Raw genomic sequence first — 12,965 nt, 5'->3', positions numbered from 1 at the left:
CAGAGGCTAAAAACACAAATAAGACATGCACTCATTTCTTGAGCAAAGACCTAGAAAGAATGGATGTAGGCTGAAAGATTAGCCTTTGCCAGAGGGAAGAATGGTGGTGTCCTTCTGGGTGGTAATTAAGGTCCACCTGAGTGACCAGAAGCCACAGGGGATGCTTCAGTCAACAGGCAGAGCAGGGAGAAAGCTAGGAGAGATGCTGATTTCAAAAAGCAGAGAAAGACTCCAAATAGATCACTAACTGAAGAAGGCCAAAGGGGAGGACAGGAAGTCTGAATGTGGAGCCAGAACCTGGCAATGCAGGGAGACAAAGGCTATGAACCAGGCCAAGGTTAAGGGGCTAGTGGGCTGGGTGTTAGGCAGCAGCTGGAAGCAAGCCAGGGGCTAAAGTGATGTTCAAAAGAACAGACTGAATGGGGATGCAGGTTCTTCTACAGGGAGAAAGGCAGGAAACAGATAATACAAGCTGGTTAGCTAAGCGCAGATCTATTTCTGTAAGGTCTAAATCTTATATGTTTAGTGGTAGGTGGTAGAAGGCTTTTCTTGAAAAAAATACAAAAATGATGCCTTAAAAAATTATTTTTAAAACTCTGCAATTCTGTGTCCTGGCTGGTGTGGCTCTGTGGATTGAGCACCAGCCTGCAAATTGAGAGGTCGCTGGTTCCCTTCCAGATTAGGGCACATGCCTGGGTTGTGGGCCAGGTCCTCAGTTGGGGGTGTGTGAGAGGCAACAGGCTGATGTTTCTTTTGTACATCAATGTTTCGCTCCCTCTTTTTCTCCCTCCCTTCCCCTCTCTCTAAAAATAAATAAAAATAATTTTTTTAAAAAGAAACTGCAATTATTTATAGAATGATAAAAATTATTAAATTTATAAATAAAAATTTTAAAGTTCATAAATTCCATAAATATCACAAAATAAGGAAAACAATGAAACTTTTTAATAAGTAACAGCTGTACAACACTTTTGCCTACAATTTTTGGCTACATGCCCTATATTCACCTCTTCATATGAGAACCATTTTATAATAATATTTATATGAATAAAATATAAAGATTATACAGCTTTTCATCCAGATGGCCATTAATTTTTTATTATTGATAGTTTAGAAAAATTCTTTCAGCTACATAGCTCATTACTGGTAATGTCATGCAAATACTAACCAGGGTCAAATTTAGAAGAATCCATATCAAATATTTTTCATATATGATTATAAATTTTTTGGCATTTCAACGTTTTTTGGAAGTGAATAGTCAATTTTTGAAATAATGAATCTCATGAACCAGTTTATCTTAGATGTCCTTAAAGTGGTATAATATGACCTTTATGTTATCGTCAGTGATGTTAGTAGTTTTTGTCAAATCAGCAAGAAATTCAAATATTTCTCCAATGTATTCAAATAATTAACTCCTCTTCATTGAATGGATTATGAAATAATCTAAGCACTCTTACTGAAAATGTCTCTCTTAATTTACTTGTGATATAAAAAAATCATTATAATTCATTTATGCCAGAATAATTTATATTGTTTAAAATGCTCATCTTTATTGCTTTCATTTTATTAATTTGTAAAAATTCATACACATCCAAATTGTTAATTGTGTTACTGAAGCATTCTAAAATGTCTTTCTAAATGACAGTTTTAATGGTGTATTCCCAACTTATCTTTCCTTTACTCAGATCCCCAAATGCTGATGACTACTCCAAGGGCAAATTGACATCAGAAGGGTAAGAGAGGAGAAATCAGAGTAGAAAAAGATGGAATTTTTAAACCAATTACTATTAAACTATCTTACTTTTGCCAGGGGCCCTCCAAGAACCTTGGAAGAAAGTCTTGAGTGAGGCCTTCTAAAACTTAAACATCATTTGATTCGCAGTAAATCTGCCTGTGTTGATATCCTTAACTTTCTCTGTGAAATATGAGGCAAGATATACAGCTGCAGAGAGATAAGTAGCACAGGGAAGTCTAAACAGAATAGTGAGGATTTAGAATAGTGCTGGAGGAATTGAGGGCCTGGTGTTTAGGTATGCATAGGTATGAAGACTGAGGGTTTAAGGGTAATTACAACTAAATGAGCAGAGGTAGTAGGAGTTGGGAGTACTGGTAGACTCTTCTAGGCAGAAACATCCACTATGTAGAAATGTCCTTTATGTAGAAGAATCCTCTATATAGAAACATCCTATGCATATACACACATTTGTGCACACAAATATCAGAACTAATAAATGGGATTATCCCCAAATGGTAATTTTCCCCAAATTGCTCTACGGATCCAATGCTATACCTATCGAAATCCTGGCATGCTGTTTTGTAGGAATAAACAAATTGATCTTAAAATGCATATGGAAATGCTAGGGACATGGAATAGCCAAAACGATCTTGAAAACAAGAAATTTGGAGGCCTTATAGTTCTTTGTTTCAAAATTTACTAAAAACTACAGTATTCAAGAGAGTGTGGTACTGACATAAAAAGAGACATATAGATTAATAGAATAGAATGGAGTCCAGAAAAAATTCTCTACATTCATGGTGCACTGATTTTAGGTAAGAGTACCAAGCAATTCAATAAGGAAAGAATACTCCTTTTTAACAAATGATGCTGGGACAATTGAACATCCACATGAAAAAAGATAAATTTAGAACCTCACCACACATCATTCAGAAAAGTTAACTCAAAATGGATCATAGACCTAAATGTAAGAGTTAAAACTATAGAACTTTTAGAAGAAACCTTTGTGACCTTTGGTTAGTCAGAGTTCTTAGATACATTATCAAAAGCATAATCCATTAAAGAAAACAATGATATATTTTATTTCATTAAGAATAACAAATTTTGCTCACCAGAAGAGACTGTTACAAAAGTGAAAACATAAGCCATAGACTGGGATAAAATCTTTGTAAATCATACTTCAAATAAAGGACTTTACCCAAACCATATAAAGAACTCTTACAATTCTATAATAAAACAAACCAATAAAAAACTAGGCAAAATATTTTAATGGGTATTTTATCAAATAATCATGCAAGTGGTTAATAGGCACATGAAAAGGTGCTCAACATCATTGGTTATTTGGGAAACCAAACCAAAGCTACATGAGATACCATGTCACACCTACTAGAAATGCTATAATGAAAAGGAGAGACAATAAGAAGTGCTGTCAAGAATTCAGAAAACCTATAATCCTCATTCTTTGTAGGAATATAAAATGGTGCAGCCACATGAAAAATAGTTTGGCAGTTTCTTAGAAATTAAATTTAAATTTACTGTATGATTCATAATGCCACACTTAGGGATTTACTCAAAAGAAATGAAACATACATCCACACAAAGACATGTAAATGGATGTTTAGAGTAACATTACTCATAAGTGTCAAGTGGAAACAATCCAAAAGTCCATCAACTAGTAAATGAATAAGTAAAATGTGGTGCACCCGCACAATGGGAACTATTAAGCAATAAAAAGAAACAAAGTGCTGATGCATGATACTACATGAGTGAACCTCAAAATCAGTGAGAGAAGCTGATGTAAACGAACACATATCATATGATCCAATATATCCGAAATGTCCAGAAAAATGCAAATTTATAAAACAGAAAGAAGGTTGCCTAGAAATGGTGGTAAGAGAAGAGAGTAAATGCAAATGGCATGAAGATCTTTGTGGATGACACAAAAGTTCTAATATTGGATGTGGTGATAAAGGTTGCACAACTCAGTAAGTTTATAAAAAATTGTTGCGTTGCCACTTAAAATGAGTGGATTGTATAGTATGTAATTATATCTCAATAATGCTTTTTTTAAAAATGTCAGGTGATTTAACCATGGGATCAAGGCTAGAAAACAAAGTAAAGCCAGAAAATGGTTGAGAAAAATCAGAGACAATTTTGGAAGCCTTCATGAGGCTGAGGAGTTGAAGTGAAAGTAAGGGATCTAGAAGCAGAACTTTTGAGGAGTTGGTGTGGAAAATTTCAGAGATGACAGAGTCTAGATAGATTTACAAATAAGGAAAATTAAAGGATAAGCATTTTATACCTAAAACAATTTATGAATGATTAACAAGAGGAAACGTCTAAAAGTGCATATAGATTACTTAGCAGACTTGGGCTAAAGCTATTATAGGAGCCAAGCTTGAATACTGATCATTGTGACTAAAATGGACAGTTGGGTTCCCCTGGGTGGTGTCCTGCTGGTTCAGCACCAGATGCCTAGGAAACGGCAGAGGTTTTTGAGGACAAAGATGGTCATCTGCTTTGTGAGTAGACTCATTCATTTATTCAAAGATTATTTATTGCCCTGGCTGGCGTGGCTCAGTGGATTGAGCACCGGCCTGCAAACTGATGTTTTTCTCTTTCCCTTTCTCCCTCCCTTCCCAAAGATAAATGGCCAGCAGGTTATCACCAAATAGCATATAAAAAATTATTAGCCCAGATAATATTTTTAACAGAACAATGTTCCTGGCAATAAGTAGCAGCCTGAAAAAAAAGGAAAAAACCCTAATGTTTGAAATATTCATGCAGCATATTTTTAATAACCCTGACCCTGTGTCTATTTGTAATGTTCATTTATTTCCCTTTTCTAAGAGTTAAAAGTGACTCAATTCAAAAATTCATTCTTTCTTATACTCTCTATTCAATTTCATTTTTAGATTTAAAAAGAAAAATGTAATTCTAGTTTCTTTAGAATATTGGGTTTTACTTTTAGGTATTTTTTTCTTTTTTTAATTTTTTTAATTGTCCAAATACATTTGTTTCTATTTTTTACTTTTAGGTATTATAAACTCTCCAAAGATTATATAAAAGCAGAATTAACACCACTTATGTTGGAGATTTTTTAATTTAGCAGCTTTATTATTATATTTAGAAAGTTTCCCATATCTATTATTTTTTGTGCCAGGGGATCAAATACACCAAGAAATACTGCTCAAGAGGAAAAGGTACTAGTTACTGTGTTTTCTATCTAAATGTCTCTGCAAAATAAGAACAATATGTTTGCCTGATTTAAATTTTATTGGTAAAACTACTCAGTTGTGACAGTGGCTAAAAAAAAGTGAAGTTATTTCAATTTTTTCCAGCCACACCAAATACATATACTACTACATTGTGTTTGAATGTTTATAAAGCTAATGTTAAATGTATCTTTTCAATCTTTGTAATTTTCAATTATTTAAAGATAATCTTACCTGAAGACTTGTGATTGTCTCTGTTTAATTTTTAACTCATGTTGCAAATGACTCAGTTCCTTCTGTACTCTCTGAAATTCATTTTGCTGACTTTTTAACTGCATGCTTTCAGCTTGGATTCTAAAAATATAAAAAAACAACATCCATTACAAGCCTAAATATTCTCTCAAGAGTACTCTCTTAAATTAATATTTAAATACACTTTTAATAAAAAAATAAATAAAAGAAGAAAACTATGTATCTCTATATATGCTGAATGAGTATATAGAAAAAAATGTGGAAAGACACATATCAAACATCCATCACCCTTGGGGGGGACAGCAGAGCTGATGGGCAGGGGAAAGGCAAAGAGTTCTGATGGAAGGCAAAACTTTTACACTGTTTTATGAACTGTTTGAATTTTTACAATGAACATGTATTTTCACTTGACATACTAATTTAAATGTACCTAAAGAAATGTCCATTTATTTTTTATTAGAGTAAGACATGCACATCATTTGAAATGTCAAATATTTCAATATAATTCTTATTAAAAGAATTATAAGAAAAAATAGAAATCATTCACCTTTACCTGAATTCCCACTGCCCAAACCAACTATTGTACTTCCAATTTTTTCCTGTTTATAGTACTTACCTCTGTATTACTAAATAACGTGATTGTACTATTAGTAATATTTCATTTGAGATATTATCTAGTGAATTACACGTCAGTTCAGATATGGTTATGCTACATATAATGAAGACCTGAATATGATGGCTTAAGATACAAGAGTATATATTGCATAAAACAAATGTACTGGTAGCCAGTCTAATGTCGATAAGATAGCTTTATAGTGTCATCAGGGTCTCAGGATTCCTCCAATTCTCCGTTCTACAGTTTTGGTGTGTGTTTTATTTTCATAGACCATAATAATGACAGAAACACCATCAATTACTTTTCCATTCCAGACTAGCAGCAGGAAGAGAATAATGGCTCACTCTGTGCCTTTTAAGGAGATTTCCTGGAAATGCCATTGAATACTTCTGCTAAACTTAGACACAGGTCAATACCTAGCTGCAAGTGAAGCTGGGAAATGTAGTCCTTTAACTGGAGAGATTAGTCCCCAGATATGCACACATATCCACATTTCTATTACTAAAGAGGAAGGGAGAATGAGCGTTAGGGTAGGCAGGCAGCAGTTTCTACCCCAATCCTAATAAAAGTTGACATTCCTGCACATATTTACACACCTACACACCTACACACACACAGCATTCGTCCCCTCATCCTCCCAATATAAGTCAATCTTTTAATTCAGTAATTACGTTATTCTTCTCTAATGAGCCACATGTTATGCCATAATTGCATTTCTGTTCTTTTACAACTGTTTTTGCTGTCCCTGGATTTAAAACCATCTCTTTTCTTCTTTCTTAGTTTTCAGGTACCTATCATTGCTACTTCTGAATCTGACAGGTGTAATGCTGCTCTCTCAGTACCTTCCGACACAGCAGATCATCCTTCTGTGTCATTTCTTTTCCAGCAGACAGCTTTTCTAGAGCTCTCCAGTCTCGGTTACGCTCTGGGTTGACTATGCAACTGTCACCCTGGAACCTCCCATCTTTACCCTTTCAGGTACTGTCCTCTGCTCCCTTTCATGTGAGACCTGTATCCTTGTTCTAAAGCCTTCTTTCTTGGTTTACTCCTTTGAATGGAATAAGTCCTCCAGAATCTTTTTGTGCATGGGAAGTAAACCTGAGACCCTGAGTATCTGAAATTATCTTTCTTTTACCTCAGACTGAACACTTTGGATGGATTTAGAATCACAGGAAAAGTACTCTTCAATAGAAAATTAGGGCAGTATTCTACTATTTCCCTAACCTCCAGGCTGCTTCTGAGAAGTGCAACGTTTTAATTCCTGCTTCTTTGTATGATACATGGTAGGCCCTGCCTACACCATGGCCCACCTCAATTTTGAAGCTTTAAAAAATTTTCCCTTTCACTTTGTATCATAAATTTGATCACAATACATCATCATGTTAGTCTTTTGTCATTCTCTGTGCTGGGCACATGGTATTCACTTTGAAAACTGATGTTCTTTAGTTCCAAGGATTTTTCCTCAGGAGGAATATTCCCTCACCTTCCATTTTCTCTGTTTTCTTTTTGGAATATTTTTCAATTGTTTTGGGTGTGAGACTGCCTAGAGATAACTTCTGATTTCCTTAACTTTCTTTGCCATCTTATCAATTTTGACATTTTGTTCCACTTCCATTATTTTTCCACCCTGCGTAAAAATTTTTAATTTCAGCTATCATATTTTAGTAACAGTTCTTAGTAATTTAAGGTAACTTTATTACTACCCTTCATTCTTGTTTCATGGATACAATTTCTTATCTTTTTGAGAATATCAAGTATAGTGTATTTTTAAAGTTTCCTTCAGTTTACTGCATTTTTTCCTTTGTCTTCCTGTCTTTCACATTTGAGGCTTCCCTTAAAAATATGAAGATCCTTACTTAAATATAAGGCTCAAAACCATAAAACTCCTCGAAGAAAACATAGGCAGTAAATTCTCTGACATTCCTCTTAGCAATATTGTTTTCTGATATATCATAAACAAAAGAAAAACTAAACAAATGGGATTACAACAAACTAAAAAATTTTTACACAGTACAGAAAACCATCAACAAAGTGAAAGACAACCTAGTAAATAAGAGAAGATATTCACAGATGATATATCTGATAAGAGGTTAATATCCAAAATTTATAAAGAAGTCATACAACTCAACACACACACAAAAACAATCCAATTTAAAAATGGACAGAGGACCTGAATAGATATCTCTCCAAAGAGGACATACAGATGGCCAATAGACATATGAAAAGAAGCTCAATGTCAATAATCATCAGAGAAATGCAAATTAAAACCACAATGAGAAATGACCTCACATCTGTCAAAATGGCTGTTATCAATATATCAACAAACAAGTGTTGGTGAGGTTGTGGAGAATAGGAAACCCTTGTGCACCATTGGTGGGAATGCAGGTTAGTGCAGTCACTGTGGAAAACACTGTAGTTTCCTCAAAAGCTGAAAACTAGAACTGCCTTAAAACCCAGTCATTCCACTCCTGGGTGTATATCCGAAGAGACCCAAAACTCTAATTTGAAAAAGCATATTCACTCCTATGTTCGTTGCAGTGTAATTTATAATAGCCAATATATGAGAGTAACCCAAGTGCCCACCAATAGACAAGTAGATAAAAAAAGTGGTGGTACCTATATGCAGTGAAATATTACTCAACCATTAAAAAAACTAAAATCTTACCATTTGTGACAACATAGGTGGACCTAAAAGGTATTATGCTAAGTGAAATAAGTCAGGTATAGAAAGAAAAATGCCATATAATTTTACTTATATGCAGAATCTGATGAACAAAACAAACTAAACTGAAACAGACTCATAGATACAGAGAACAAACTGATGATTGCCAGAGGGGAGGGTATTCATGGGCCAGGTAGAAAAGTGTGAAGAGATGAAGAAGTACAAACTGGTAGTTACAAAATAGTCACAGGGATGTGAAGTACAGCCTAGAGAATATAGCCAATAGTATTGTAGTAACTATGTACAGTGCCAGATGGGTACTTGAACTATTGGAGGCACACTTTGTAAATTATATGGTTGTCTAACCACTATGCTGTACACCTGAAACAAATATAAAATAATATTTAATGGTAAGTGTAACTGAAAAAGAAAATTTTTTAAATTAAAATAAAATTATAGCCATGAAAAAAGTCTGAAGATTCTTTGTTTTCTATTCATATTTATGAATGAGGCATTTAAAGGACAACTGACCAGTTTCTACAACAAGTCAATGATGACAAAGGGAGAAAGGGGGTTGGTTCCAGATAAAAGAGACTCAAGAAAAGTGACAATCAAATGTGACATGTGGACTTTGTATAGAACCAGATTCAAACAAATAAACTGTAAAAGTAAAATTTGAGAATTGAGAGCCCTGACCAGTGTGGCTCAGTTGGTTTGAGCATGGTCCATAAGTCGAAGGGCGGCAGGTTCATTTCCTGGCCAGGGCACGTGCCTAGGTTATGGGTATGGTTCCCGGTAGGGGCACATACAGGAGGCAGCTGATTCATGTTTCTCTCTCACATTGATGTTCCTCTCCTTCTCTCTCTCCCCCGCTTCCCCTCTCTCTAAAAATCAATAAGCATGTCCTCAAGTGAAGATAAAAATAATTGAGAAAATTTTATTATGAACTGGGAATTAGATGAAACCATGGGACTATGGCTAATTTGGGCATAATAATAACATTGTTACATAAGAAAAGAGCACATTGCACTGAAGTAAATAGGGATGAAAAGAGCATACAGTCTTGGATTTGCCTTAAATTACTTCAGCAAACAGAAAAAAAGGACATATGACAAAATCTTGGTAATTTTTGAATTTGTGTTAATGGGTATTCATTATACTGTTTTCTCTTAATTAAAAAAATAATGAATGAGGCACAGAAATGCTATCTGTAAGTTCCTCAGTGTGTATAGGAATTATTAAATGATAGGCTTCACTGTGGAATAATCAGGTGGGGAACTAGTTGTTTTGTGATAGTACCTAAGCCACATGTCAGAGTCAGAAGGTAATTATAAGTCTTTTAGGAGGTAGGGTAGAGAGAGATCCCAAAAGCCTAAATGTACCGATAAAATATTTTTAATGAATACTCCTATTTTCAGCCCTACTTTGTAACCTGACAATTACTTATCTTAGCATACTAAGAAAAAAAATCTGCCAGATGTTATTTTCAGGAGTCACATTTAAAAAAGAATTTAACAGAGAAATGTATAAAGTAAAAGGTTGGTAAAATATATACAAGACTGATGTTTTAAAATGATAAAATATATATCAACAACTAGCAAAACATTAAATGGATCAATAACCTTTTCATTTTGATAAAAATTGCAATCCACAAAGAAAAATGATAATCATGAACTTTTGCATGCCCAAAACATACTTAAAAATATATAAAGAAAAATCTGTTAAAAATCCAATGTGAACAAGTTAATAATGATAGTGTGAGGTATTAACACATTTCTCACAGAAACTGAATGGTCACGATGACATGAAAAATAGGTGAAGACATTGAATATTTGAATAACAATTAACAAGCTTGATGTATGGATATAATTGAATTAGATTTACTAATCATTTTTCCAAACACATCATATAATCATAAAAATTGGTCATGTAATCAGCCACAATTGAAATTTTAATATATTCTCAAAAAGAAAAAAAAATACCCACATTCATTGCCCAAAATAAAATTACATGAAAAATTCAAAACAAAAAGGTAGTGAAAAACCTATATACATTGACATTTAAACAAATATCTAATAAACCTTGAACCAAAGAGGAAATAAAAATTGAAAATATAAACTATTTAGAAATAAATGATAATAAAAACATATATTAAAGTATTTAAGGAAAACTTATAGCCTTAAATGCATTTATTTTTTTAAAAATGAGTGAATATTCTGAATGTCATGATCCAGGAGAAAGGCACAAATGGCAAAAACAATGAGTGCTCAGAAACAAGGCCACATCAGTAGCTATGAGCACATTCAATGCCTGTCCTGGTTTATAAATACCATTCTCCAATAAAAGAAACCAAACCATATTCATTTTATTATAGCATTGGGGTGGGGAAAATTTAAGATGAGCCTAGAACATTCTGTGGCACCAGAAAGTAAAGAGCTCAAAGGAAAATGTTTAAAGAGCACAGCTGTCACCCAAGAGAGCTACTAATGGCCAAAACTGGAACAACTGAGCAACAAAATAACTAACTATAGTATTAGATTATAACCCACAAAATGAGAGTGAATGAGTCCATACAGATATTGTAAATATCTGAGTAGATAATATGGGAGAGAAGGAACTACAGTTTCTCATAGAGAAGTTCCAATTAATAAATGTAGAAGAAATAAGGGGAAAAAGAAAACTATCATTAGAAAAGCACAGTAATAACTATTGCAGGCAAAATCTGATGGTTGCTTTAAAAGTGGGTGAGTTTGAAGAGAAACAAAATATTTGAATATTCTTGAAGTATCTCTAAGATATTTATTAATCAAAAAGAGAAAATAATAACTTGACTGTAGAAGAACCTGGCAAACTCGACCTTATCCAAGTGATCAAGGTTAACATTACCTGTAACAAGACATACTGGCATCATCATCACACACACTCTGACATGGTACACTGAGAAGGTCACATCACGTCTGAGGTATTCTTGACAAAAATGAATAATCTCAATACAATTATGAGTAAATAACAGACAAACTCAAATTGAGGGGTATTCTACAAAATAACTGACCAGTAGTCTTCAAAAACGCCAGATCATGAAAGACAAAGAAAGAGTGAGGAACTGTCACAGATCAAAGACGACTAAGAAGATAGGGGGCTCTAACTGCAACGTCTGACTCCAGGTTGAATTTCGGACTGGAAAAAAAGATGTTAGTGGCAAAGCTGATAAAATCAGATAATGTATGTGTGTTAGTTAATACTATTCTACCAGTGTGGATATTTTAGTGTTTATAATTGTACCATAATTATGTAAGACATTAACATTACGGGAGGCTGAGTATATGGAAACTTTCTGTGCTATTTTTGTAACTTTCTATATGTCTAAAATTATTTTAAAATAAAAAGTTAAAAAAAAGAATCACTTGTGTGTGTGTGTGTGTGTGTGTGTGTGTGTATATATATATATATATATATATATATGCAATGAATGATATGTACAGGTCAAATGTATCTGTATTATATATTCTGATTTAAAAAGGTGGGTGCATTTTTAATTTTGAAAGCTATGTAGTATTTTAATAGCAAAAATAAAAGGAAACAACCATCATTAATACTTCAGTGACATTTAAAAATGCCCAATCTTTTTAACAAGATATTACATGCTCTTCATTTCTCCATTCAAAGACAATAAGAAAAAGTAATGGAGTTGTATTTATTCAAAATTCCACTTATTGCCGGCTATACTGCAAGAAAATAAAGTTATCTACAATATTCTACAACTACAAATTACTATATCATATAAAATATAATCATCAAAATATTCTTACAGTTAAGAAACCCACTTTACTTTTGACCGGTTTTTCAGCTATCGGCATTTTACTAAATATTTTCTACTCAAATCCTGTACTGCCATTAGAAAATGTAATGTGACTTTATTTAGATAATCAAATAATGGTACTGTGGTCTCAAATAAATGTTAAGTCTATACTTATAAGGTTCATAAAGACACCTCAGTTTCAGGGTTGGCTAGGAATATCACTACACTAGTTTCTTTGTGAAGTGTCCAGTGACAGATAGATAGAGCCCTGAGCTGAGCTGGTATGAAGACTTGCCTGGGTTCTACTGTGTTCAGTCTTACATTTGCCTAATTCAGAAGCTGCAAACTGGTCCCTGAACATGTTTTATTTGATTTGCAGCCTGCTTTTATTATTTTATTTTTTAAACAAGCAGCAACATTTAAAATTTGAGAGATCTTACATAAAGATCTGGATTTCCTGCTTTACTTTAAAAATTGAGAAATTCAAAAACAATAGACCCACATTACCCCAAAGAACAATCTCCTGGAGCAGCTGCTTCTGTTAATGAGCATGCACGTCCAATTCGCACCCAGCCAGTTTCGCTTACTGATTCCGGGTCTCTGCCTCACCCCAGCAGCATTTGAGTTTGCCATCCCACTTAATTCAAAAATTTGATAGCTGGACTTTAGATATTTTTTTTTTTCTT

General features: G+C 33.7%; 1 protein-coding gene across 1 annotated transcript in view; it reads right to left on the bottom strand.

The window, feature by feature from the left end:
* Positions 1-12,965, bottom strand: part of LEKR1 (leucine, glutamate and lysine rich 1) — a 144,716-nt gene that overhangs the window by 87,831 nt on the left and 43,920 nt on the right. Inside the window, exon 4 of the mRNA XM_054575571.1 lies at positions 5,185-5,304. Within this exon, the coding sequence (XP_054431546.1) occupies positions 5,185-5,304 (120 nt within the window). The remainder of the gene's footprint in view (positions 1-5,184; positions 5,305-12,965) is intronic.

This window comes from Pteronotus mesoamericanus, unplaced genomic scaffold (genome assembly GCF_021234165.1).
Source record: "Pteronotus mesoamericanus isolate MK-2021 breed Mesoamerican mustached bat unplaced genomic scaffold, CSHL_Meso_final contig_116, whole genome shotgun sequence".
NCBI classification, from domain to species: domain Eukaryota; kingdom Metazoa; phylum Chordata; class Mammalia; order Chiroptera; family Mormoopidae; genus Pteronotus; species Pteronotus mesoamericanus.
The sequence above is the reverse complement of the archived record's forward strand: the minus strand, read 5'-3'. Positions and strand labels throughout refer to the sequence as shown.